The sequence below is a fragment of the Verticillium dahliae genome, genomic scaffold (genome assembly GCF_000150675.1).
Source record: "Verticillium dahliae VdLs.17 supercont1.1 genomic scaffold, whole genome shotgun sequence".
Taxonomy (NCBI): Eukaryota; Fungi; Ascomycota; class Sordariomycetes; order Glomerellales; family Plectosphaerellaceae; genus Verticillium; species Verticillium dahliae.
This window is the reverse complement of record NW_009276921.1, coordinates 784602-809485: the sequence shown is the minus strand read 5'-3', so window position 1 is coordinate 809485 and position 24884 is coordinate 784602. Positions and strand designations below refer to the sequence as shown.

General features: G+C 53.1%; 14 protein-coding genes across 14 annotated transcripts; 6 read left to right on the top strand and 8 right to left on the bottom strand.

Annotated features, from left to right (window-relative positions):
• Window positions 1-293: 293 nt before the first annotated feature.
• On the bottom strand, window positions 294-1914 carry VDAG_00238 (ICE2 protein; the record flags this gene model as incomplete). The annotated part of the gene is made up of 2 exons (XM_009651615.1): window positions 294-1336; window positions 1393-1914. The coding sequence occupies 2 exons, from the start codon at window positions 1912-1914 to the stop codon at window positions 545-547; spliced, it is 1314 nt and encodes a 437-aa protein (XP_009649910.1). The 3' UTR covers window positions 294-544.
• Window positions 1915-3289: 1375 nt separating this feature from the next.
• On the top strand, window positions 3290-4844 carry VDAG_00237 (dihydroceramide delta(4)-desaturase). The gene is made up of 2 exons (XM_009651614.1): window positions 3290-3700; window positions 3763-4844. Exons 1-2 carry the CDS (start codon window positions 3485-3487, stop codon window positions 4708-4710), a joined length of 1164 nt encoding a protein of 387 aa, XP_009649909.1. The 5' UTR covers window positions 3290-3484; the 3' UTR covers window positions 4711-4844.
• A 431-nt stretch (window positions 4845-5275) lies between these two features.
• VDAG_00236 (MSP domain-containing protein) lies at window positions 5276-6422 on the bottom strand (the record flags this gene model as incomplete). Its single annotated transcript, XM_009651613.1, has 6 exons — window positions 5276-5683; window positions 5756-5890; window positions 5951-6066; window positions 6118-6199; window positions 6252-6322; window positions 6383-6422. The coding sequence occupies 6 exons, from the start codon at window positions 6420-6422 to the stop codon at window positions 5276-5278; spliced, it is 852 nt and encodes a 283-aa protein (XP_009649908.1).
• An 879-nt stretch (window positions 6423-7301) lies between these two features.
• Window positions 7302-8369, top strand: VDAG_00235 (DNA-binding protein; the record flags this gene model as incomplete). Its single annotated transcript, XM_009651612.1, has 3 exons — window positions 7302-7386; window positions 7440-7665; window positions 7727-8369. The coding sequence occupies 3 exons, from the start codon at window positions 7302-7304 to the stop codon at window positions 8367-8369; spliced, it is 954 nt and encodes a 317-aa protein (XP_009649907.1).
• Window positions 8370-8620: 251 nt separating this feature from the next.
• Window positions 8621-9389, bottom strand: VDAG_00234 (60S acidic ribosomal protein P1). Its single transcript, XM_009651611.1, has 4 exons — window positions 9281-9389; window positions 9113-9190; window positions 8917-9052; window positions 8621-8862 (listed from the first exon to the last, which is right to left on the bottom strand). Exons 1-4 carry the CDS (start codon window positions 9347-9349, stop codon window positions 8816-8818), a joined length of 330 nt encoding a protein of 109 aa, XP_009649906.1. The 5' UTR covers window positions 9350-9389; the 3' UTR covers window positions 8621-8815.
• A 360-nt stretch (window positions 9390-9749) lies between these two features.
• VDAG_00233 (uncharacterized protein) lies at window positions 9750-12178 on the top strand. The gene is made up of 6 exons (XM_009651610.1): window positions 9750-10290; window positions 10371-10756; window positions 10815-10981; window positions 11038-11268; window positions 11324-11486; window positions 11539-12178. The coding sequence occupies exons 1-6, from the start codon at window positions 10074-10076 to the stop codon at window positions 11821-11823; spliced, it is 1449 nt and encodes a 482-aa protein (XP_009649905.1). The 5' UTR covers window positions 9750-10073; the 3' UTR covers window positions 11824-12178.
• On the bottom strand, window positions 11547-12929 carry VDAG_00232 (uncharacterized protein). The gene is made up of 4 exons (XM_009651609.1): window positions 12640-12929; window positions 12345-12555; window positions 12277-12291; window positions 11547-12211 (listed from the first exon to the last, which is right to left on the bottom strand). Exons 1-4 carry the CDS (start codon window positions 12804-12806, stop codon window positions 12176-12178), a joined length of 429 nt encoding a protein of 142 aa, XP_009649904.1. The 5' UTR covers window positions 12807-12929; the 3' UTR covers window positions 11547-12175.
• A 368-nt stretch (window positions 12930-13297) lies between these two features.
• Window positions 13298-14264, top strand: VDAG_00231 (uncharacterized protein). Its single transcript, XM_009651608.1, has one exon. It carries the CDS (start codon window positions 13470-13472, stop codon window positions 14019-14021), a length of 552 nt encoding a protein of 183 aa, XP_009649903.1. The 5' UTR covers window positions 13298-13469; the 3' UTR covers window positions 14022-14264.
• A 47-nt stretch (window positions 14265-14311) lies between these two features.
• VDAG_00230 (NADH-ubiquinone oxidoreductase 21.3 kDa subunit) lies at window positions 14312-15124 on the bottom strand (the record flags this gene model as incomplete). The annotated part of the gene is made up of 3 exons (XM_009651607.1): window positions 14312-14336; window positions 14390-14901; window positions 15071-15124. The coding sequence occupies 3 exons, from the start codon at window positions 15122-15124 to the stop codon at window positions 14312-14314; spliced, it is 591 nt and encodes a 196-aa protein (XP_009649902.1).
• A 514-nt stretch (window positions 15125-15638) lies between these two features.
• Window positions 15639-16377, bottom strand: VDAG_00229 (peroxiredoxin DOT5; the record flags this gene model as incomplete). The annotated part of the gene is made up of 2 exons (XM_009651606.1): window positions 15639-15976; window positions 16050-16377. 2 exons carry the CDS (start codon window positions 16375-16377, stop codon window positions 15639-15641), a joined length of 666 nt encoding a protein of 221 aa, XP_009649901.1.
• Window positions 16378-16980: 603 nt separating this feature from the next.
• On the top strand, window positions 16981-17349 carry VDAG_00228 (uncharacterized protein; the record flags this gene model as incomplete). The annotated part of the gene is made up of 3 exons (XM_009651605.1): window positions 16981-17010; window positions 17066-17155; window positions 17287-17349. 3 exons carry the CDS (start codon window positions 16981-16983, stop codon window positions 17347-17349), a joined length of 183 nt encoding a protein of 60 aa, XP_009649900.1.
• A 333-nt stretch (window positions 17350-17682) lies between these two features.
• VDAG_00227 (mitochondrial folate transporter/carrier) lies at window positions 17683-19125 on the bottom strand (the record flags this gene model as incomplete). The annotated part of the gene is made up of 3 exons (XM_009651604.1): window positions 17683-18503; window positions 18585-18635; window positions 18699-19125. The coding sequence occupies 3 exons, from the start codon at window positions 19123-19125 to the stop codon at window positions 17683-17685; spliced, it is 1299 nt and encodes a 432-aa protein (XP_009649899.1).
• A 2041-nt stretch (window positions 19126-21166) lies between these two features.
• Window positions 21167-21853, top strand: VDAG_00226 (cytochrome b-c1 complex subunit 7; the record flags this gene model as incomplete). The annotated part of the gene is made up of 3 exons (XM_009651603.1): window positions 21167-21291; window positions 21460-21622; window positions 21758-21853. 3 exons carry the CDS (start codon window positions 21167-21169, stop codon window positions 21851-21853), a joined length of 384 nt encoding a protein of 127 aa, XP_009649898.1.
• Window positions 21854-22238: 385 nt separating this feature from the next.
• VDAG_00225 (mannan polymerase II complex ANP1 subunit) lies at window positions 22239-24295 on the bottom strand. Its single transcript, XM_009651602.1, has 5 exons — window positions 23644-24295; window positions 22945-23573; window positions 22756-22884; window positions 22564-22698; window positions 22239-22496 (listed from the first exon to the last, which is right to left on the bottom strand). The coding sequence occupies exons 2-5, from the start codon at window positions 23540-23542 to the stop codon at window positions 22348-22350; spliced, it is 1011 nt and encodes a 336-aa protein (XP_009649897.1). The 5' UTR covers window positions 23543-23573; window positions 23644-24295; the 3' UTR covers window positions 22239-22347.
• Window positions 24296-24884: the final 589 nt, after the last annotated feature.

Sequence of the window (24884 nt, the reverse complement as noted above, 5' to 3'; positions counted from 1 at the left end):
CCTGCCACAACGGTCCCATCAGAATGACGAAGCAAAGTCGGCCAGCACTTCTCCAATAGAAGGCACTTCAAGAAAAGAGCCATGGCTAATAATGGTTATATTGCTAAAACTGTCGCGAACTAAAGCTCGACATGCAACAGCAGCGCTTGCTAATCAACGTCGCCTCGTAGCCATCGAAACCCGGGCACCACGACGAGCCCTGTGATGACGAGAACCATCATTTGAAGCAAAGATGCAAAAACGACCTGTGTGGAACCCTCCGAACGCCTCGAGCTCTGCTCCAACCAGAAACCTGTCGTTAAACCGCAGTCCCGTTGCCTAATCGATCTATGTACTGCTCACTGAATAGTAGCGTCTGAGCCCAACGCATCACGTTTCACTTCCTTCCCTTGCTTTGTTCTCTCCCCGCTCCATGCTCCTTTCCATCTCTCGGGGTATCCTTCTCAAGCTCTGCCACGGCTCCACCTTCTTGTCGCGCAATAGATCATGGCCAAGCTACGTTCAGCACCTCGCGTACCTTTTTTGGTCTTCCCATCTTCCACGTTTAGTCCATCTTCCAGTGGTTTGTGAGGCCGCTCTCTGGATCATCGCTGCCGAGGTACAGCTCAATCGCATATAATGACATGGTTGCAGCAATGTTGATCCATCGCCAGACGTTTCCCCCAGCATCGTTCCCACGTAGACTCCAACCATCCGGGCCGTCGTCGGTGTTAAAGTGTTGAAGCAGAAGACTGGTGTACATGGCGATTAGAATCGACGGCGAGAAGTACGAGGCAAGCCCCAGGAGTCGGTTAACAGCGTCCGATTCCTCCTCACTAGGCTGTTCCATCAGTGCGCGAGCGCCAGACTCACGCACCGCAGGGATGATGCGGGTGGCGCAGTAAAACACGAAGAGGCGGAAGGTCAGCGAAATGATAGCGGATGGGGTAATCGTTTGGAAAGCGGCGTAAAGCAGGGTGAGAGACGAGTGAACGGCCGACGGGAGCGAGCCCAGCATGTGGAGAAGTGTCGAATAAGATGCCATGATGATAGGTGGCAAAGGTGGGAAGTCGGGTTCTGCCGATGCCTGACCCTCTGCTTGGGCCGCGTCCGGCGACGGCAGATAGTCAGTGAAGATCTGGTAGACGCAGAGCACCACGTATGCGAATAGTAGCGAGGATTCGACAACATTTCCTCGTCCGCTGTGGATACCGTATGCACAAAGGAAAAAGGCGGATGTCATGGTGACTCCGATGAGCGCTCCGTCGATGTTGCTGATCGAAGGGAAGTGTGCGACGCGCCACAGGAAGTACAGCGCGCTTGCGATGATGCCACCAGACAGCACCAATAAAATAATCTGCGGCATCATTAGTATGCCATTCTTGAACATGATGACCTGGCTTGCCAACTTACCATCCACGTATCGCTGCGACCCCGATGGACAAGCCACCTCGTGATCTGGCCAGCTGCTTGGATGACCAACAAGCTGCAGAAGCCCTCCATCAGCTGAAATACAGGGCTCGAGTACCGCAAAGTATTGTCCCAGCCCCCCAGCGTCAGGAACTCGAGAACACCATTCTCGCCAAACACCCATTCGTTCCATGTGGTGGACTTGGATGTCGCGAGGCCCTGAAGGGTCCTCTCGACCCAGTTACTGCTTCCAGCATCGACGGCAAAGCGCCCCAGTGCCCATATCAACAAGGCGGGAAGGACAATCCACTGTGAGAGCCGTAGCAGGTGAGATATGGTCCAGCGGACTCTTGACGTGGCTGGCGTCGCCGCCGCGACAGCAGAGAGCACGAAGTAGAAGCCAAACAATGCTAGACTGTAGGCTAGGCCGCTGTCTCTGCCGCCGACATCGAAGGCGACTGGTATGGAAAGAACTATGCTCAGCAGGAAGATGGAGCTGGAGATAAAGCGGAAGAACCACCACATCGGCGCGACAAGCTGGCTAGCTGGAGCCGCGCCGTCTGGGGGTAGAGTTGAAGTGACGAAGCGGCGACGCAGTCGAGACTGTTAAAAAAATGCAGCAGTTGATAGAAGCCGCTGCGAGATCGGAGTTCTACTCGTCGGGGAAAGGCGATTTGCTTGTTTCAGTTCTTCCTCTTCTGCGTCGTCGGTCGGTCGGTGAGGTGGTAGTAGCGTGTGATTTGTGTGCGCAGTGCTTGTGTTGACGTGATCCCACAGATCTGGAGTGGCCACGGTCAGCCTTGGACAGTAGCTATCTGCGTTTGTTGGCGACTCACGGTGTAACTTTGGTCCTTGGAACCTGGAGGACCTTGTGGGAGGCTGGCAAGCTGGTGGTACCCAGCCTGGTAAATTGCGGCGAGTGGGCTACGTGATTTTTCGGCCCTGCACAATGCCATGGGACGATAAAGTTACCCTGGAGCTTCCTCCCTGGTTGACCTGAGGTATAATCTATTGCCTATCTTCACGTGAACAGCTTAAGGGCCTAAGCAGCTAATTACTCACTAAATACTATTTAGCTCCGAGCAGTCATAACTAATTACCTAATAGTAAAATCAGCTTTTTATCAAGGTAAATTTACTTATACTAAGGTAGTTATCTATATAGTAGAGAAATATACATTTTAATACTATAAGCGCTTAGTATTATTTACAGTACTTATAGTAATTAAGATACTAAGCCTGTAATATGGGTACCTTCTTCTTATATAATATATAGACGTAGTGCCCTATCGACTATTAGCTGAACCCCTGATGATTTCCTGGCGGCCGGAAACTTCAGGGTCTTGATAGTTCGCCGCGTGGGGTGGACAGTGGATGGCACAAATCAGGAGGTCACATGTCAACATGTCAGTCTCAGTTTTAGTGCCCATTCTCAGCGACGAAAACGCAGCATTATCGTGCTGGTGACACAACAGATTTCTATGACGATGAGAGCAACCGTGGCGCTGCTATTCCTGGCAAGATGTCGGACATACACAAACCAACATAAGATATAGGACAGCAGGAAGTCGCACAGATCCTGCTCACGTGCGCGTGGAAGCTGCGCAGATTTCTAGAATGCACACCCGTCCGAGGCTGGTCTTTGCTCAGTTCACCGATACCTTACTTACCCCTGGAGCACGCTGGAATCAGTGCTACGTGCGGTGCGCATGCCTCATGATTGGGTGTTGGCAGTGTCTAAATGGTGGCGATCTCCACTGATACCCGTGCCCCGCTACTACAGGAGATGAGCACTGACTTTGTGTTCTCGATGCCCTGAACTTTTGCCGCACTGGTGAGCGAGGCCTACGGTAGCCTCTCGAACCCCTATCCTGTCCCCCATTCTCACCATCCCGGCCTCCATCAGTCGATTTGCGGTTTCCGACGCGTGATCCCCTCCGTTCTCGTCTCGCCTCCCCTTGCCCTTCGAAGGACGAGCAGCGCCTCGTTGAATTTTCTTTTCGTCATATATCAATGAAGGCCTAGGATCCCCCGGTTGTCCCTCTCTTTCTTCTCCTCAGATTGACACCACACCTACACTCTCTCACAAAGTCGAAATGTCTGCTTCATCGACGGTCACCCAACCCTCCAAGCGCAAGACGGCCTCGTCTGCCACTGCCACTACCAATGGTAGGCTCAGCACCGACGATATCAAGTTGCCTCCCGACTCGGAGCGCGATCCTCTAGAGGTCAAGCACCGCGACTTTTTCTGGACATACACCGAAGAACCGCATCGCACAAGGCGTCTTGCCATTATCAAGGCCCACCCTGAGGTAAAGTTTGGAGAGAATTCCTGACTTCTGCAGCTCCAATTGACCAGTCTGTTCCGTTGCAGGTTACCAAGCTCTGCGGACCCGAACCTCTGACCAAGTACGTCGTCGCCGGCGTCGTGTCCCTCCAGATCTTCCTCGCATACACCCTCCGGAATACCTCTTTCTTTGACTGGAAGTTTTGGGCAGTTGGCTACATCTTCGGTGCCACCGCAAACCAGAACCTCTTCCTCGCCATCCACGAAATCTCCCACAACCTCGCCTTCCGCTCTCCATTGGCCAATCGTCTCATCGCCATCGTTGCGAACCTCCCTATCGGCGTCCCCTACTCGGCATCTTTCCGCCCCTACCACCTGACACACCACAAGTCCCTTGGGGTTGACGGCCTCGACACCGACCTCCCCACCGCGCTCGAAGGCATCTTCCTCGACAGCATCTTGGGCAAGGCGTTCTTCTGCACGTTCCAGATCTTTTTCTACGCCGTCCGGCCCATGGCTATCTTCCGCATCCCATTCACCTGGGTCCACTACCTCAACATCGCCGTCCAGCTCGCCTTCGACTACGCTGTCATCACGCTCGCCGGCCCCAATGCCTTGCTCTACTTCCTCCTTTCGTCCTTCCTCGCCGGCTCCCTGCACCCGCTTGCAGGCCACTTCATTGCCGAACACTACGTCTACGAGACCGTTACCCCCGAACAGCGCGACCCCAATAACGCCGTGCCCGTGCCTGAGACTTTCTCCTACTACGGACCCCTCAACTTCCTGACGTACAACGTCGGCCTGCACAACGAGCACCATGACTTCCCCGCCGTGCCCTGGACCCGCCTGCCCAAGCTCAAGGCCATCGCCCATGAGTTCTACGACGATCTTCCCCGCCACGAGAGCTGGAGCTATGCCATCTGGCGGTTCATTTTCGATGAGAACGTCGGCATCAACAGCCGTGTTAAGCGGAAGGAGGGAGGCCGCAAGGTTGGCGGTGGTGCCAAATGGAAGCAAGACGAGATCGAGGCATAGATGATATTACGGAAGTTCGGGAAATGGACTCGCACAGAGGAGAAGGTTTTGTCATTGTGCTGGTACAATGCTTGGTAAACTGTGTTTGCATTGGTAATGAGTTTGTTTATAGACATGAAAAGTATGATACCATTGGATTTCTGGTTCGCACCAGTAATGTTGTGCCACAACCGTTGGGCCGCCACGAGGCAGGTTCCTGCAGTTCTCACGTTGCACGACAACGCGCACAAATGTGCCAAATGCACAATCGATAAAACTAAGGGAACAAAATGTACAGAGTGTGTGTATGAGCAGACACCTCGCGCCCAGCTCCAGGGGGGTCAACACCCCTATCCCAGCCCCTGCCCCGAATATTCATCTCACATCACCAACATGAGCCAATCGACGGTCGCAGCCCTTAATGGCGGTGACGCTGAAGACTGAAACACAGCATTTAGAACCCGTCCTAATTGCGCCCCCCGTGAGAGGCCGCCCACCATTCTTCATACTCCAGTACCGCTATGCGATTGGCGTCTTCTGTTGTTGTCCAGTAGGAAGCCAAAATACAGATCCTACCACGTGTGTCTTAGAAGAAGAAGTAGGCGAGCAGGAAGCTCAGAAGACAAAGCAGCGCGACGATTTGAACGGAGACACCATCAACGTTCTGTCGCACAGCCGCAGCGGCTTCCTGCGTGGAGGGCAGCTTCTCACTCCCCGCTTTGACGCGCTGCCGGAGGCCTCCTCCCTCCTGAAGGGCGATAATTCTGGCCTCTGCCTGCTGCAGCTTCGCCTTGATCTCCTCGTACGTGAGCTGAACGGTGTGGGACACGGCGGCGGTAGCGGCAGAGACGGTGGACTGGTCGTGATCGGAGCCTGCGTCGTGCTGGGACTGCGCATCGGCGGCACCTCTGTAAGACGGAGGCGCAGGGCTGGTGCCGGATCGGGCATCTTCTCCGGGAGAAGAGAAGGTACGCGACACATCAGGAGTGTCGTTCTGTTGTGAGCTGTCAGCTCAATCTGACCAATCTCCCCACGAGGGGGGAAAGGTGAGGTGGAGGGAACTAACCGTGGAAACATCAGCAACTGAGCGACGGCTGGGCGTAACAGCAGGGCCAGGAGCGCTGGCGCCGTCCTCAGACGACGTGATCCAGTTCACACGGATCTTCCTCTCCTGGATGGAGGACTTATCGGAGGTCTCGAGCTGCAAATCACCTTGTCAGGCATCGGTATGATACGTCGCAGGTAGATAAGATCTTCTTACGACGCTGGCGATGCTGGCAAATTCTTTGTCACCAGTAATAGGGGCAGACTGGACCAAGAACTTGTCGCGGCATTTGGTGCCAGGGGCCGGCTCCTGCTTCATGGCCTGCAACAGGACTTCTTCGTGTCAGCGCTTACGTTGGCTGTTTTTAGCACACTGTTCCATACCAGTTACTTCAACATCTTGACCAGGTTCAACGCGGCCAGAGTTTGGGCGAACGCAGTACTGCTTCGGGGCGGTGGTTTTGACCTTTGTCGCATTAGCCACACCATCTTGCGACGCGGACTGATTATGATGATACCTTGAAGGCAATGGGGGTCTGGTTGGGGTTTTTGATTCGCAGGGTTCTGGAGATCTCGACGGTGAAGGGCTCTGTCTATAGTCAGTAGGCAGCACGTGGAAGGGGGAACACTGATTTGCAAGCAAACATACGCTGAAAGCTGAGCTCAAAGGGCTCAATCTCGACCGACATGATGGCGATAGGGCTTTGTTTTGGTGCGCAAAGTATGTATTCGGATAAGTCTCTCTTGATCTCAGCAGCTTCTGAGGGGGGTTGTGGACGAGGGTTGCAGCTGTACCGTCTCGTGAAAGTTGGCCGGGTTGTGTGGAAAGTCCGTAGCTCTGTCTTGTTGCATCACCAGCAACCTTAAAGCTGGCAACAGCGCCCCGACGTAATGAGATGCTCTGGACCTGGCGCTTGGTCCGAGCTCTTCCGTGGGGATCCACTCTCCTCTGTTTCTGCCTCTCCCTCAGTCCAGTCAGCTGGCACTGAACCGCGGTCGTTCGACCCCTCACACCACGTAGCGAGACCAGCACGTGATTCCAGCACTGCCTACACCGTTCTGGATCGACGACAACCATTGCTCTGGAATCAAAAGGCTTACCATCACTGATCATGCTGGGCAGTACCAACTGCTGTATATATGTCACGCCAATGGCGTGCAGCGGGGACCGAGCGACCGCTTCATCAGGCAGTATGAGCATGTTGCAATGGAGGGCCTACCACATCACAACAATAATCCAGCGTCATGTACTTGGATACCTACCTAGTGATTCCTACATCTTGTTGCTGCCCCAAGTGGCCTCCAGGTGAAGGGTGGGGCTGGCCTTGAATTTCTAATGAAGAAACCCCTCCTTAAGGCCCCAATGTGGATGACGTAAGTGGGCTCATCGAAAGTGATGCCTCCCGGACAGATTGCTCTGGTTGGAGCAATCCGTTTGGTTTTACACGTTACCACCAACAACCATCGGAATCTTATACGTGTGATCCACCCCAAGAGCTTCCCTTCATCAACTGACCCCGCCAACCCACTACCTGCAACACACCACTGAACAATACTCTGCCGCCAATATGGGACAGTCCGATCTTGACCTCCTGCTCGACATGGGCTTTGAACGTGCACGCGCTGAGCTCGCAATTAAGAAGTCTGGTGGATGTAAGACGCTCTAGCCTACCGTCTCGGCTCAAGTACTGACCGAGCTACATCAGTGCAGGGTGCTCTTGAATGGCTGGAAAATAACCAAGATAAACCGCTTGAAGAGCTTGTGGCTGCCTCGAGCGCCAACGCTGCCGGCGACGACGACGCCGACGACGCCGATGAGGTGAAGGCCAATATCGAAGCACTCGAAAGCGGCTCGGCCAAATCACTTGTCTGCAATGACTGCGGCAAGCTGTTCAAAAACCAAGATCTTGCTAGTTTTCATGCTTCCAAAACGTATGACAGCCTCATTGGAGCAATGGTCTGTTATTGGGGGCACGCTGACAGGCTTGTACAGCGACCATACAGACTTTTCTGAGTCCACTGAAGAGATTGCACCATTGACTGAGCAGGAAAAGAAGGAAAAGCTCGAAATGCTACGAGAGAAGCTCAAGGCGAAGCGAGCCAACCAGGCTGCTATAGACAGAGAGGAAAACAAACGCAACGAGGCGATCCGCCAGAAAGCTACGCAAGAGAGTCAGGATGCGAAGGAAGAGCTCCAGCGAAGAGAACAGATCAAAGAAGCTGCCCGCAAGCGCCAGGAGAAGCTCGATGATCTCGAAGCCAAGAAGCGCATCAAGGCGAAGATTGAGGCGGACAAGGAGGACCGCCGTCGTAAAGCTGAACAGGCCAAGGCGGCGAGAGAGGGCCATCCGGCGCCTGCACCAGGGCCTGTCACTGCTCCCTCTCTTCCCAAGGTCACCGCAAACCACTCAGAGGCCCGACTTCGTCTTCAGACTGCAAACGGCAATATTCTCAAGACATTTGCTGCGGAAACCACGCTCTTCGAAGTGGCGCAGCAGTTGCAGTCAGAAAGCGGTATTACAGTGACGAGCTTCTCGACAACCTTTCCCAGGAAAACCTTCGAGGGATCGACTGACTTCAGCAAGACACTCAAGGAAGCCGGTCTTGTGCCCAGCTCTGTTCTAATTGTCAAATGAGGCGCCACTTTGTGGACAAACGGAACGGACATGGAAGATTGAATCATGGGGTTGCATAGCTTTTGGCGTCGGGACGAAGAAGCCGCCGTTACAAGGTGACTGGAGGTGCTAGATCAGTACATGCGCATATACAATTGCAGTTCACGCTACTCATAAGATGTGCCAGCCTCGTCACACACACATGCACACGCACCGAGACATCACTGGTGGCATCACACGTCTCACCAACTCCCCAATTGTTCTGTCAGACTCGTCGTGGAATTTTTTGAGGTTGTCCCTGTGAACTCCGTGTAGAGAGCGTTCTTCATGAGAAGCTACTCCGTCCAGGCAGCCGGATATCGTGCCTCCATCCAACCCTTTATGATCGTGCGATTCGCAGAAATTCCGGAGCCATGCAGTTGAAGTACAAAGGGAAGGAAGTTGTCGTCGTTGCGGGTTTAAATCGCTTAATCGAAAAGACCGAAGCCCATGTCGTCGTCCGACTCCTCCTTCTCTGTGCCATGTGTTAGTTCTCGATCGTAGTGTGGGGTCGTGGTAATAAACCTACCCTCCTCCTTCGGCGCCTCAGCCTCGGCCTCAGCGGCACCGCCAGCGGCGGCACCACCAGCGGCAGGGGCAGCGGCGGCACCGCCACCGGAGCCGACGTTGGAAAGAAGGTCCTTCACGTCCTTGCCCTCAAGAGCCTGTGATCCCCCATGTTAGTCCGGGAGTCCGTTGTCGTCGGTTACTGTGATCGGTCGTACCTTGGCGAACAGGGAAGTCCAGATGGGCTCAACATCCTCGACCTTCGCGGCCTTGATGAGGGTCTGGAGCTTGTCGGCCTGGTGAACATTATGTCATTAGCAAATTGCCTGTGGTTCTGCAAGTCGCGAGGTCTGCCCCGCGACGTAGTGGAAGCGGCTGGAACTCACAGTGATCTCAATGCCTTCATCGGCGAGGATGAGCGCCGCGTAGGACGAAGCAAGTTCGGCGTTCGACATTGTGATGGTGATCGGTGGGTTGAGACTGATCGGTAGGCTTGTCAGGCGCAATGCGGTTGTGATCTCGAAAGGAAGTCTTAAGATTACAAGCGCGAAGTCACCACACTGAATTTGCCCGTCGAAGATAATTAGCAGGGCTTTGAGACCTAAGCGAAAAGGCACTTACAAATGGGTCCCATCACTCGTCAAGGGACTCTGGTTGGCTGCCGCGTCCAGCCAATCATTTCTGGGTTATGGGGCACTCACTGCCTCTTGGCCGATCGAGCAGACCCCCTTGCTGATGTGCCGCCTTGGGGCCTTGCGTCTACCCCACCTTGTCCACTTCCGTCGTGATGTTCCCCTCCCCCCACTATGACCTCCTGCACGACCATCAGAGACCCTCTGACGTTCTGTTGGTTCCATCACATTTCAGCTTGTCGGTACTCTGAGATCTCACCATCAACCGCGAACATCGACAAAGTGGTATATCAACGTGAGACGCGTTCTCTTTAATATCGCTGCTTAACATACACTCACGCATTGATCCGATTACATCCGACCGAGCGCTCCAGCCGCAGTGCAGCGTCCTGAGCCGAGGCGACCCGAGTCATCTGCGCCTGCACCCAGCTTCGAAGCTTTGCCTCTGCCGTCACCAAAGATCTTTGGAGATCACGATCGACAGTACAATCATTCTTGCAGGCTCGTACACATAAGGTAGCCGAGAACTTCCCTCCGCAAGAACATAATGGACACTCCGACATTCCCGCCACCGAAGGATGCCGTGGAGCAAGAGGTCCTCGATAGACTTGTGTCCATCCGCGACAAACTGCAGCTTCTCAAGCAGGATCGCAAGACGTACATGCAAAAACAACATGTTATCCCTTTATACCAGGAAACCGTTGAGCAAGTCCGCCGACTTAATGAGTCTCGTTCCGGCGACCAGAAGATTGAGGAGAACAGAGGTAGCTACCCACACTTTCGGTGACATATAGTAGTGATATGTCCTTGCTGTCCTTGGAACCCATTCTGACCCTCTTGACAGTCGATAGAGTGCTGGATAGCTGTTTTCAGCTTCTCTCGCTCTGCTTCATGACGATTGGCCAAAACAACAGCGCACCGGCTGCTTATGCTCTTACCGCCACCATCAAGCGACTACTAGACCACTTGACAGAGGTCGACTTATTCAGTGCCAAGGATCTTGAATCTATATCAGAGACGCTCAACCAGCTGTCACGCAATATCAAGCACAGTTCCGAGTATTCCTCGCCGTACTTGATTACCCTTCTCATGAACCGACTCGACCTTTGCAAGAGGTCTTTGGCCAGCCTCCAGAAGCGCTTGAGCCGTCTGGAGGACCCATTGCCAAACGTGCACGAGAAGCTCATCTCTATATTGCGCTCCATATCTCTAGCCAACACACGAACAAAGGTATTGCTACTCATTGCCCTCTATTGTCTTGAATGTTACTTACACGTCTGTTCCTCAGTTTTCGGCATCAGAAGTCAAAAGCCTGCGAGCGCAGCTGAAGGAGATTGACGAGAAAGTCAAAGCCAATAAGTACTTGACAGTGGATGGCAGGCAACCGGCAGGCAGCGAGGATGTCGACTTCTTGTTGAGGAAGTGTTTGCTTTGGTCGGACATTGTTCTCGAAAGGTACGTTGGCGTAACAATCAAATGCTTGCTCCAGACGCTGACTTCTCTTTGAACAGGCGGGGTGTGATATCTGAGCCGTTCAAAGCCACCTATGACATTCTAGTACGCATCAGGAATGATCTCGAAACCCTGTCTATCACTAGCAAGTGGTCCCTTCGCGAGGCAGACCTCTACGACTTTCAGCGCCAGCTGGACAAAATCGATGAAAGCCGAGTAAACGGAAACTGGAAGGATGAAGACGGCAAAGAAGCAGAGCTTTATATTCAGAGGGTGAGTCCCGCTGCGTTGTATACATGATGGTGCCTAACTCCAGTACCAGACCTTGTTGTACCTTGTCCGGAGAAGTTACGGTTACATCTACTTCCTGATGATTTCGTCGAACCCAGTGTCCGAAGCTTTGCAACCAACCTTCAACCAACTTCAAACGTTGAAGAAATGCTTGATCGAAGTCAGGAACAATGGTGGAGTATCAACTGTGAGGGAGTTGTACCCCTATAGCCTCAAGGTATGTCTTGAATGATGCTGTTTGCACGGCACTCGCTTACATGATTGCGAAGCTCAACTCAATTGACAACTTGCGAGTCGACGGCAAGTTCATGTTCAACGGCGATATTCCCGAAGGCCAAGGAAGCGTCAACGAACTCTTGGCCGAATGCTTCGAGATTAACTACGAGCTACGAGTTGCAGCCGAGGCGGCAGCCGAGGCAGTGGACGTGGACGATGACGAGGATGAGACGCCAGTATCGGGAGATGTGGATGCCGAGGCCTCAACCGAGGCCCTCGCTAAGGCTCTCGAGGATTCGAAGCTTGAAAACAAGTCCGAGGGTCAGGTAACAGCTTAAGGGAGTGTGTGCTCAAGGCTCCGCCTGACTTCCAGCTTCCCTTCGCGCTTTGTGCGACAAATTCTTGACGCAAGGCACATGAAAACGGTATTTGGAGTTTTCCGGTCAAGATATGCGGCAGACTTATTACTTGGGTGGTTACCACGGTGTTTTCGCGGTCATTTACTGCACTGTTCCAAGTCTGCGGTTGTACTATTCAATTGTTACAGGCGGAGGTTTCAGGCTGGGAAGGGGGCAAACCGGGAATCGGCGAACTGAGGGCGTTGTGTTGTTCCCGGCATAAGGATGTGTTGAGTGCACATGAGTAGCGTCAATTAAGGTCATGGGTCGCTCAAATTATATGAAAGTTTCCCTACTGTTCTACGGGACGTCTAAAGGCGCATTTGAACTGTGAATATGTCAGCTGGATGGACTCTTCATTTGTGGTGATGGGAGGATAGCGGCGGAACATACTGGCCACAGTTGAACCTGACGAACATATTAGCAAAGCAGTATTGGCAGCGATGCGGAACTAGATGTACCTTTTCGAGATCCCAGACTCCAGCCTCAGCATAAACATCCTTCTCCAGCCAACCCATAACCTCCTCCCTGGATTCTGCGAGGCAAACCAGAGTACTGCCGTTGAATTTCAAGCTCGAGGGCTCGTCATCCGCAGGGACCTCGTCCAGGAGAGCGCCGCCCATCTTAAAGATACCGGCATCAAGCTTGTCCTGGAGGTTTTTGAAATGCGTACTAGAACAGCGTAAGAAGGAGGTACAAAACGGGACATGAGCTTGGCCCTTGCGAGTGTACGCTGCAGACTTGAGTGTGACATACGGGCGGACCTCAAGGCGCTTGGCGAGGGTATCGGGCTTGTCGGGAACGACAACGAGCCACTCATATTTGCGAGGTGCGGCAGAGGATGCCATGTTGTGTTGGAACCGGGTGATGGTAAGGAAGTTGGGCTGGACAGGACGAATACGAGGGATGAGTCGAGAAGCCATGACGATGAGGTGCAGACGACGTGGATACTGTTCTTTATACCTTATGTCAATAGTGCACGGAGATGCCACCAAAGCACTATGAGTACGATGCTGGAAGGGAACTCTATGCAGCCAGCACGGTCACTGTAACAGAGCTTGGTTGGTTGGTAATGGTTGGATGTACTGGGTGACTGGGAGAGGGGAGCGTACGCCCTTCAGCGCACATCTGCGCCCTTTAGCGTGACTTATTTTGGGTGCTTGCTGACGAGCACCGATGACCCCACTCTCAAGGCAAGCTGTAACAATGCTAATGGGCAAATAAGCTGGATTTGGCGTGTTCAAATGCTAGGATTCTGAACAAATAAGAGACTTCTGTCGTTTTCAGGGTGCTATTATGTTAGGGGCCTTTCTTGCTCTAGCTAGATTTGTGATCGTGATGAGCCCGACTAGTGAGTTAGTTACTGAGCTCACTGAAAGCGAAAGTTGGGACAAGGGAACTCTGACCCGATTTTGCCCCGCCTTGATATTCTCTGATGCAGCCCACCTCACTCATTCATCACATCCGTTGGTCACTTTTTGATATAAGATCGTAACACCGGGTCTGGGACAGTTATACTTGAAAGCTGCTCTGACCTCAGATATACACGTGTCGGAAACGCCAGTCTGGTCATACCACTCTTCGAAATGTCCGCGCACGCGACAACCGACCCCTTCGACGACGTCATGAACCTTGAAGAAAGGTTCTATGAAGAAGGCTACACCCAAGGCACAAAAGATGGCGACAGGGCCGGTAAAATTGAGGGCCGTTCCGTTGGGCTGGCAAACGGCTACGATAAGTTTCTGGAGAGTGGGCGTCTCTATGGCAAGTCACTGGTGTGGGCAAATCGACTCCAACTTCGATCACCATCATCCGCCGAGGTGGAAGGCGCGGTGGCGGCAAGCACACCAGCAGGTCCCGCATCGATGACGGTCGAATCTTCAACAGGAGCTCAGAAGAAGTGCCTCCTACCGCCACTTCCGAGTACAAATTCTAGGCTTGAGAAGAACATCATTGTGGCACATGCGCTTGTTGAACCAGACACTCTGTCAACTGAAAACAACGACGACGCCGTCAATGATTTTGATGACCGGGTGAAGAAGGCGCAGGGAAAGGTCAAGGTCATTGAGCGGATACTTGGCGAACAGCCTACAGGAAGTGCAACTGCTGTCCATGGGAAGGCAGGAGGAGCCGCTTGAGGTTTAATCGAACGAGGTCAGAATCAAGGTAGACCAGATATTCATAAGGCTTTCGATGGCTTTCGACTGAAGTCCTCAGAATTGCTAGCGAATAAACTGGACTCAGACAGTCAGTCGCCTTGCCTGGCGCAACCAAGAGGGGCGAGCCTACTGATGTCGCGCCTCGGGGACAAGACCAAAATAAAACCACACAGAGACGAGGGTCCGAAAGCGACTTCTTGAATGAAATCTATTGTATTCTCCATGTACACTGTTCAACGTTCCCATGCCCCATAAATATGCTCCTTAACTCAGACGAATGACCGGCAAGAGTACCTAGAGCAAAATCAGCAAATGAATTACCCAGTGGAGGAAAATGTTGCACTTACTCGGCGGGGTATGAACCCTCAGTCTTGGGCTCGTACTTGTGTACATTCCAGGTTCCATCCGCCGCCTGCGCTGTTCCCGCTGGCGTCGGGGGAAGGCCGCCGATGAAGACATCCTGCTTCACCTCTCCGGGGCTCTTCTTTTGCAGGAAAACGGCGAGGCCACCCTTCTCGCCCTCAGCCTGGGCCTCGACGAGGGCCTTCGCGCCAGCCTCGCCGATAAGGTCGACCTTCGGCGATGCGGCAGAGCCGACGGTCAGCAGGCTCACGACATCGGGCTGGCCGAAGACGCTCGTCTGGGGGTAAGCGCGGCGAGAATCACGCTTGAAATAGGCATTGTCGGCGATATCACCGGCGGGAATGCTGACAGGGTCGTTGTAGGAGAGGGGGTCGTAGGCGCCAGGGGCCGGGTTGCGGAAGACAGGGTTGAGGGGAACACCGGACGAGCGGTTAGGGTCAATGGCGAAGGCGCGACGAATGCGCTCGGAGAGGCCGGTCGATTGAAGTGTGTGTTTCTGCAACGAAATTAGCACATTGGCTAGCGATACGTTGAATCGGGTAGCCAAGGATAGAAGCAGGCTGGAGACATTGAGGGTCATGACATCGCCTTCGTCGTGCAGAGGAGGGCGACCGCCGAGGACGGGAAATGTGTGGCTCTGCGGCGCAATTGATCGTTATTCTTACCTTGGAGATCTCCACGACACCACCAGCAGCTTTGGCAACTGCCTTCGAGGCCATTTTGACGACTTGTGGGGGGGTGATGTCGGTCGTGAACTTCGTGGTCGAATTCAAGAAGATGGACGGTTCGAGTTGCTCGTCAGCCGTCGCCAGCGTCGGGCGGGTCATGTCAATTGGAGAACTCCGATTGGCTGGTGGTGATGGCCTTACATAAGCGACCTGAAGGCATCAAGAGAGAGGGTGGAAGCATCCATCACCACATTTCAAGTTTGCGCGGATGCTTATTACGTTCACCCATGTCGGCTCTCGATGTTATGATGATGCGCAGAATATGCCTTCTATACACACTCATGAGGTAATCCCAGCCCAGGGGATGCGCCAAAAGTCCTGGCCTCCAATCGCCACAGGCTCATGAATCCCAATGTTAAGATCTGATGGCGCCTTCCCGATGCGATGAGCGCAGATGATTTGGGTTCCAAAATTCCGAGTCTCTTTGGTCAATGTTCATGCGAGTGATCTATTGACGAAGTCCCCTATTATCAGTCACTCATCAGACTCGCAACCCCACAGCACCTCATTCCTTCGCCCCCTCCGCCTCACCCTTTGACAGTTCCTCGACAAGTTTCTTAACCACTTCAACCGTGGCGGCAGGGCCGCCGGGCTCAGCGGCTAGGATCTTGCCCTCCTTGTTGACGACAAAGACGCCGCGCTGGGTTCCGGAAGGGGTCTTCTTCAGGCCAATTGCACCGATCAGCGTCCTCTGCGGGTCACACAGGAGAGGGTAAGGCAGCTCCTTCTTTTCCTTGAAGGTAGTGTTTGCCTTTGTCGAATCGGCCGAAAGGCCGTAAATGGCGAGGCCAGTAGCCGTCAGAGGCTCATACGAGTCGCGGAACAGACACACTTGGGTTGTGCCTATTGGCGCGCAAAGGCCGATATGTCAGCGAGCATACTCTACGGTGGTTCGCGCGGAGGAGTAGGTCCTTACATCCGGGAGTCGACGCCTTGGGGTAAGTGAAAAGGACGACGCCAGCCTTGCTCTCGTCCACGAGAGCCTTGAGTGTCGTCTTCTTGCCGTCGTTGGTCTCGATCTCGCCGCCGAACCCGTCGAGTGTGATGACCTCGCCTTCGGCCACCTTGGCGGGCTTGGCAGCGGCAGCAGCAGGTACCTCCTTGGGCTTCTCTTCGGGAGCATCGGCTTCCTCGGCCTTGGGCGCCGGCTTTGCGGCCTTCTTGGCTGCTGGCGCCTTCTTCTTTGCAGCGGCGGGGGCGGGGGCGGGCTCAGGCGCCTTGCGCTTGCGAAGCTCGACAGGCATGATGTCTGTGGGTGGGGAGCGGGTGTGGATGCTGAGGTCTAGCAACAAGTGAGTTGGATGTTTTGATACTGGACCACGAGTGTGCAAATCCTTCACGTTTCTTGCTGAATAACTGAGCGTCAAGTACGAGGCCACCGTGAGTGTCAGGATGGACAATGCAAATGGACAGCAAAGTTTGGAAGTGAGGTCTGGCCAGGAGAATGTCGAGCTCAACAGTAGACGTCGTCCTGGCGACAGACCAATCAGTGGTAGCGCTTCCCCCCTCCCAGGGAGCTCTCCAGGCCCTTTTGAGACCACCTACAGTAGCATGCGCATTGCGGGCTGCGATCACGCACTTCTTAACCCCGGACAAGCTTTCGTGTCGGTGGCCTGTGCTCGCCCTCCTCATAGATGTTCAACTATCAGCAAAGGTATATAGGTAATTTTGGTGATGTGTTGTTGCACTATGCATGTATCGAGTCTCGCTTGGAAGAGCTGGCAAATCCAGATCGCCGTACACATGTAAACGCCCGCCGTACCCTCCTCCATATTCGGCACGCATTATTGTCGATAGATCAGTCCACTTCGTAGACGACATTATTCTGCTGCCACAATGAGAACGAAATGGCCCCGAGAGGCAATTTGAACCCTAGAGTATGTCCAAGTCGTATGAATATTGACTTTGATAAGAAACTAACAACTCGCAAAGACGGTGGTCGCACCTCTGGCAGCCTTCACGATGGCCTGTCTCCTCTTCACGTACACGCGGTCGTCCATCCGTACCGCTAGGGAGCAAGCTGTGAGTTTGATCGGCACATGGGCTCGAGATATAAGGCTCATTCAACTAATTCATGTAGCATGCGACTCGGAGAAAAGGAAGTCAGGTGCCTCCACAGGAACCTCGCAGCTGATATGCTGGGCGTTGCACAGGGTGGACAAGCTCTTACCAAGCCTGCACTGCAGCAGCCTATTCAAAACACCACTGTCAAGTAGAGGTCACAGTGCCTCCTTGGTTGTTGGTATCCATTTCCGCGATGCGCCGATCGAGAGATGGATGGTCTGCGAGGTTATCCAAGTGTAAATTGTGAAGGGGCACATGTAGCAAGCGGTAATTTGAATTGGATCGGATTTGTCTATACCTACAACCAAAGATAGGGGTATATGTGGAAACCTCCATTCCGTGTTCCGATCTTCTCCCCACAATGAAGCCCTAAATACACAGCGAGAGCGATGATACTCCATGTGAACTCGGAACGCCCGGTCAAGAATGCACCTCCCTCCACACCACTCGTGGTTCACTCCGCGCCATACACTTCCCAGCCACCATTACAGGCTTGCGTCGAGGGGCACATCCTCGTGCCCCAGCTTCCTCCGCCCTTCCGCCTTGATGTGATTAAACTGTTCCATAAAGAACTCATATGTCAACATCGTGACCGTTGCTGCCGGCACCGCGCGCATCATGTTGGTCCCCATGCCAGCATAAAAAGCCCTCCAGCCCTCCTCGGCCAGGATTGTGCGGAAGGTCATAACGACACCACGGTACTTTGGCGCAGGGGGCTGCACTTGTTTCTGATGCGCAGCCACCTCCTCCGGCGTGGCCGAGCTGGAGATTTTGATGCCGAGGCCTTGAAGATATTCTGCTCCCGCGACTGGTCGCCGCTGTGTCTGCAGTCGCGTTCGGACAACTTCGTGGGGATAGGTGGCGCTGCTTGCTAGGATCTTGGAGAGAATTGAAGCCGAGAGGACACCGATCCAGTGCGACGAGGGACTCTCTCCATTCAGGGGGGCACCCATCCCTTGTCCCGTGAACTGAGTTTTCAGGAACTCATAAGCGGGAAACTGGACTGCGACGTGGGTGAGACCAAGCAAGGCGGGGGTGAGGCCCGAGTAGAAGGAAAGAATGCCTTCTGATGTGTACATCTTGCGAGCGGCGTCGAGTGTGGAGTTGTAATGCCACGGCGTAGAGAGCGTCGGCCTTGACGTCGGCGTGTTCCCCGACTTTGGGAACTGCGTATAGTGCTGGCCTGTACGGTGCGCAACACTTTGCGACATCAGCCGCGTCTTGATCACCCATATTGGGTTCGTCACAATCGTGCTGCTAGCCCCAGCTATGATAGAAGACCAAAAACTGATTACAAACGGGTTTTCTACAACACGATTGCGTCAGCGAAGCTCCGTCTCTCAGCATAATATGGTATGAAGGCAAACCAATCCAAGGTGTAACCTACCATGACGGTGCCTCAGCCAGTCTTTGCTTTTGTTGTAGACGGTGAACCAAACTGCCCATGTCGGCAGATACCCAAGCACGATAGGACCCAGCCCCCTGTACATGCCCCTGATACCCTCGTCGCGCCAGATGACTCGGGCGGTTCCGGTAAGCCCGTCGTAGAGCTTGGGGTGTCCTACATGTCTGCCCTTAGAGACTGGATTGAAACCACCTTGCGCTTGGAGCTTGGTCTTGATGACGTCGAGCGGGCATGTGACGACGCCCGAGGTGAAACCACCAATGGCACCGGCCAGAGCGTTGAATTGAGAAGGAGAAGCGTTGACAGCCCATTTTTCGAGCGGAGAAAGGGCCACGCCCGAGGAGGTCATGCCGGCGGATGGCTCCTCCGAGCCGCCGTCCTCGTCTCGCTGTGACGTGGGTACCGGAATAGACCGGACGCTGCTGTAGTGAGGGTAGGTAGAGGTGGGATATGGACCATATTCGTCGTCTTCCGAAGGTTGAGATGTTCCTCGTGGAGGGTTTTGGTTGTTCTCGGGAGACATTACAGAACTCCTCGTTTTTGGCTTTGCTTCGGCAGCTTTTGTGGTTCGATGATGGAAGGGCGAGCGAGCCGAGGGGATCACGATCCTCGTTCGAACGGCGGCTAGGATATGGTACCGACCCGAAGTGTTATTATCTGTGTCGGCGTCTTTGGCGATTTGTACTCGTTCTTAGTGTCGCGGTATGCGGGGAATGGCTCCCACGCTGCCGTGACACTACCCGACCTTCAGGTTTCGCAGGCCATCTACCTCTTTGGGAAAAAAATCGGGATTCTAGTTGGGAGCAGCGATTTTTTGTTGCCAGCACGGTGAGGGTTGGCAGTGCACCAAGGTGGCGGAGGGGTAGAGGGTCGTCGTATCGGTGGTGGAGGCAGGTGGTGGGAGGAGGAAGTGGGTGAGAATTGAGCGCCGGAATGTCGCGGTGCAGGCACTCGGTACAGCACAGGTCGTCTGTGGTGGATTGGACTGGACGGGACAGAACAGTGGAGGCTAGACCACTGACCGGCACAGGCAAGCACTGAGCGATAGTGGAGTTGATGGGCCGTTCGCGCCGGCTGAGGACGATAATGCGGCGACCCGAATGAGTGGGACCACGAGCACCAGAGGCAGAAAATGCGATCAAGCGAGGTTTGGCTGACAGAGGCTGTCGTTTTGTGCTCCTTTCCCCCCGACAGTTGAATTGTCGGTGAGATGGAAGCGCGGGGGCCCTCAGAGATGCCTCGGGAGTTGTGAGTTGGGAGCTGGTTACGGTAAGCATATGCCGTGTCACAGGCTCGATGCTTTGCTCCCTCCGCTCCGGTTCTTTGGCGGGCGACACGCGTGAGGGTGTGATGTACAGTCGTACAAATGACGCAATTGGCCAACGCCGATGGCCTATCGTGCCTAGGTAAGACCCGCCACCCCCCAACCGCCCACCAGAATACACTAAAAACAGCGATTTACAGGGGTCTATATCTCCACTAATAGTAAAGCTAGATATCTAGAATCCTAGTATAATAATATTTAGGCTATAAATATAGTATAGTTAAATTCTTATCTTATCTTAAAGCCTATAGCTCTTATTATAAGCTATTTAAGTAGCTTAATAATAGATTATATAGTAACTAGTTTTAATAATATAAATATATTAAGCTATATATTAAATAAGTTTAGGGTTATAATAAATTATAATAAAACTCTAAGAATCTAGTTCTATATTCTTAGCTTATAATACTTAGTCCTTAATAAGCTACTAAAGTAATTAGATTCCTCTATAGTAAGTTTTAATAGAGAATCTTAGAAACTCTATATTATAGGGGCTATAAGTTATCTTATAGCTTTATTCCTTTAAAATAAGCTTACTTCTAGAGATATAATAATTATAAAATATTAAAAGTCTCTTTATATTATTTCTTAGGCTTAGTATAAATTTTATTAGGGTTATTAGGAAAATGCTAGTTAAAATAAAAACTAGATTTCCGAAAATTATATCTTCTTCTAAAGTTATAGTATCCTCTTAAAACTCTAATAGTAATATATTAATAGCTTAATCTATACTATATAGAAAATCTAGATATCTAGCTTTACTATTAGTGGAGATATAGACCCCTGCAAATCGCTGTTTTTGGTGTATTCTGGTGGGCGGTTGGGGGGTGGCGGGTCTTATCCAGCAGACGACGAGGGCAGCTCGTGCCAGTCTCAACACGCCTCATCAGGTCAGTCCCGGCTGTTCACGGAACAAATGGCACGCGCCCCCTGCTGGCCAGAGACATTCTCTGCATAACCTCTAGTAAGATAACCTCGAAGGTTGCATACCCTCCCCAATGGGCCCGCACCACAATATCCCGACACCCTCTGTACTTTTCTTACGCCACATCGGCCATTGAGCTTGATCACGTGACCTGGTACTCTCTTCCGGGTAGCTCCGTCAACTTTTGCTCGCAATTGGACCTGATCTGATTCGACGTGAGGTCCAGCAGAAACGAATTCCCGCGGCCATCCTCAGGTTTGACTTCAATCACCCGCAACCACCCTCTCCGCCCCCACATCACCACCACCGATCACAATGGCCGATCTGTTCGTCAAGCGCGTGGCCGAGGGCATTCAGAGGTCGCCTTCCCTCCTCAGCTTCCTGCGCCCCCTCGCCAACTGGTACTCCAACACGTCTGGCTACCGCCAGGTGGGCCTGAGGTAAGGCCGTCATCCATTTCCTCCCGACCGAGACTTTTCGACACCACTCGACTCAAACCACCGATACGACACTTCAATCGAACGTAGCGTATAGAGGACGAGCAATTGAGCCAAGGAGGACGGACGGACATTCGACAGAGCAGACGGCTGACTGAAGTGCTCGCATAGGTACGATGATCTTTTCGAGGAGGAGCGCGAGGAGGTCGGCAAGGCTCTGAAGCGCCTTTCGCCCAAGGAGAGCTACGACCGCATCTACCGCATCCGCCGCGCTGTTCAGTGCAGCTACCAGCACAAGCTCCTGCCCAAGTCCGAATGGACCAAGCCCGAGGAGGTGAGCGCCCTTCCCTTACCCCCCAAAGGTGGCGATTTCGTTGCGGAAACTCGAAAACGGCTCGGCAAGCCCAATTCGTTGCGCCAAATACTGGGTGAAATGCAAGACGACAGCTGGCTGACAACCCATGGCCAGGATGTCCCTTACCTCCGCCCCTTGATTGAGCAGGTGCAGGTTGAGATGGCCGAGCAGAAGGCTCTGGACTCGCTTGAGGTCGTCAAGAAGCACTAAACAACCCGCAACTTGGTCTGCCTTTGTAAAGTAGGAGGAAACAAGAACGAGAGAGGAGAAAGCGCTTACGACAGCGTCGTTGGTTTCGCGATGCAGCATGATAGAGAGAGTGAGCCTGGCTGGAGGGTTGTGTAAGCTACCTATATATAGACTCTGGGATTGTCTCAATCGGAACTCCCTCTCTCCCCTGTGCCGCAGCTACCGTGTCGGTGCTGAATGCCCTGCGCCCTGCTACGCTTCTTTGATCATCCGCGACCATCCGCATTTTGTTCACAAGAAGACCAACCTCGTCGTGGAAATGGCAGACCCCTCTGGCATCAACAACATGTTAGTGACCGTGCACGTCGTCACGAGATCGATCAAATGCCGTCTTCGTCAAGTCATTACTTTACACAACAGATTCCTTCATATATACAAATATTAACAGGGGTAAAGCCTTCGCACCTTGTGGTGTCAATGGTATTGAACCGCCTCGCATACATCGCCAACGCCCCCTACGCATTACCCGGCTTTTCATCCGTATCAATGTGCCACACAACGTAGTTGGGCAAGCCAACAACTCTGTAGCCGGCTCTCTTTGCCATCTTGGCAAATCCTTCCGTTTCGGCTTGGTTCTCAAAAGCGTAACAAGGGAAATTGATGCCTATGGGGATTAGCTTTTCGCTTGTGAAATGACAAGGGAGGGGGGGAGAGAGGGGGACAAGACGCACCTGACCGGTGTACGTCAGCCTTAACAATAATGTTGACGCCGCCGATACCGTCAAGATCGATTTCCTCGTCCTTGTTCTTGGTGCGATCGCCCATCCTGGCCATGTACGTACGGCCAGTCTTGTATTGGCTGTAACCTATTTCGCGCAAGTCAGAAGGCGGATTGGCCGCAGGAGGCATCACTGAGTAAGTACCTTCGGCAAGAACGACGTCTTTGCTGAGCTTATTCGCCAGCATGCGGCCTTTGTTGGATTCAATCCAAGAGTTATAGTCGAAGCGACCCTCGATATCCACCCCGTCCTCAATGCGATGGAACCAAACATCTGCAAGCCTGGTCAGACCGACACTCAGCAACAAACACATACATAAGATATGGAACCTACTTGGCACTATGATATCGACGTCGTGGGCGATGAAGTCCTCGATGATAGCTGCGGGGTTCTCTACAATGTCGACGTCCCTCCAGTACACCCAGGAGTGATCTGGCTTCATCGCCACGGATAGGAGATAGTTCCTCGCCCGCCCCAGTGCCTTACGCCGAGGCCCCTGGGCTTCGAAAGAATGCCTCTCCTCCACGTTCTGGCTGAGGTGGAATTTGAAGTCCTTCTCCACGACAGTGATGCTGCGAAAGGGCACAGAGTCGGTCCGTTTTTGCAACCTGTCGGCTTCGGCAGCCAACACTGCAAGGGTATCGTCGCTGGAATCGCCAACCAGGAAGGCAAGGTCGATCAGTTGATGGGGGTACGTCAGTCGGCCGATAAGCTCGAAGTACTTGGACAGATAGGGGGCGGCGTCCTTGAGAGGCGTCAGGATTAAGACCTTTTCCTTATTCGCGACAGCCTTGCGTGTGGACCTGACGGGGTTCATGTCGACATTCTTAATCGTCGGGGAGTCGACTTCGATGGGTTTATGAGGGTTGAACAGAACGGGTGTCTGCAGGTGTCGACCCCAGGCCGCCCGCTCGTTGCTCGTCATGTCCATGGGCGCCTTTGGCGGACCCCAGCAGTAGAATCTATAATCGAGTTCCCGTCAGTAGACGCCATACACCACGGCTTAGGCGGGCTTCGGAGCAGGAGACAGACCTGTCATGAGGGCGTCTGGAGACGCCGCGCCAAAGTAGCAAAACGAACCCAGCTAGGACAATGTATGCAAGAGCCCGATGTCTTTTCAGGTACAACAGTATTGTTCTTGAAGTTGGTATTTTCCCGTGCGTTGACTTCCAGCCATGGCTATTGTTGTTGTAATTGTTGGGGAGGATCATGGCGGACGAAGATGCAGTGCTCGGGCTGCTGTTCTCCACGGTGTCGCTTGATGGATGTGTCGAGGTTCGGAGAGGTTGGCGCCGGCGGGAAGTGGGCACGAATACGGAGGCTATGGCGCAGTGATACAATGCAATCGCAGAAAAAGCCACTATGAGGCGAGCTATCAAAGCTGTAGAAATTGTCTGCTCAAGTCATCGGGAGAGGCGGGGTCGAGTTGCTTCGAGGCGCTCGCAGATCTTGGGTACTCGGAACAGATGATCAGGGGAAATACTCAATCGAGCAGTCGAATAAGCTTTGCAAGATCTCAAAGCTAGGCAGTTCGTGGATCGGATCTGATTTCGGTTCGTCGCACTGGCTAGAATGCACAGCTCACCGACCTCGTGATAGTTGTGTTTGGGATGCCAATCGAAAATAATTCCCATCGCTGACGCGAGTGTCTATCGCGATCAGTAGATGCGCTGAAGTCTCGAGCGAGCTAGCTCCACTACAAAGGGACACAGGGGTCCGCTAAAATAGCACTCATTTTAGCGCCTCGATGTACCCTCCCATCGACATTTGGATCCTTGCGTCACGGAAGTAAGTTTAAAAAAATGATGCACGAAATGAATCTGGCAAGTGTGAACCATTCTCGATACCATTCTCGATACCCAAAGCTGAGGGGCAATGGTCAATTCCTCGATCTGTTGTACAGATCTTTGGCCGGAAGTCCCGACGGCCTATCTGTAAATAAGTGCAATCAGGGGGAGATACATAAGCCGTAGGTACCATGCCGTGGCTGTGTAGGTCATTCAGTAAGTACATGGGTTAGACCCTCGATTCCGTACCTAGGTACCTCGGTGGGGACCGTCTGCTGGGTGCTTGCCACATGGCTGATGGTGACAAAGGAAGGGCGCAGCGACGTCACAGCTGTCACGATTGTAAGTCGTGAATCTGAAGATCGAGGAACAATGCTGAGGGAAACAACAGCAACGACGTCACAAAGGTCAATTGGTCTCGAACAAGTTGCATTTTATTCGCAGTCCAAGATCCCAAGTCCCTAACTGTGAGATAGCGTTTGCTGC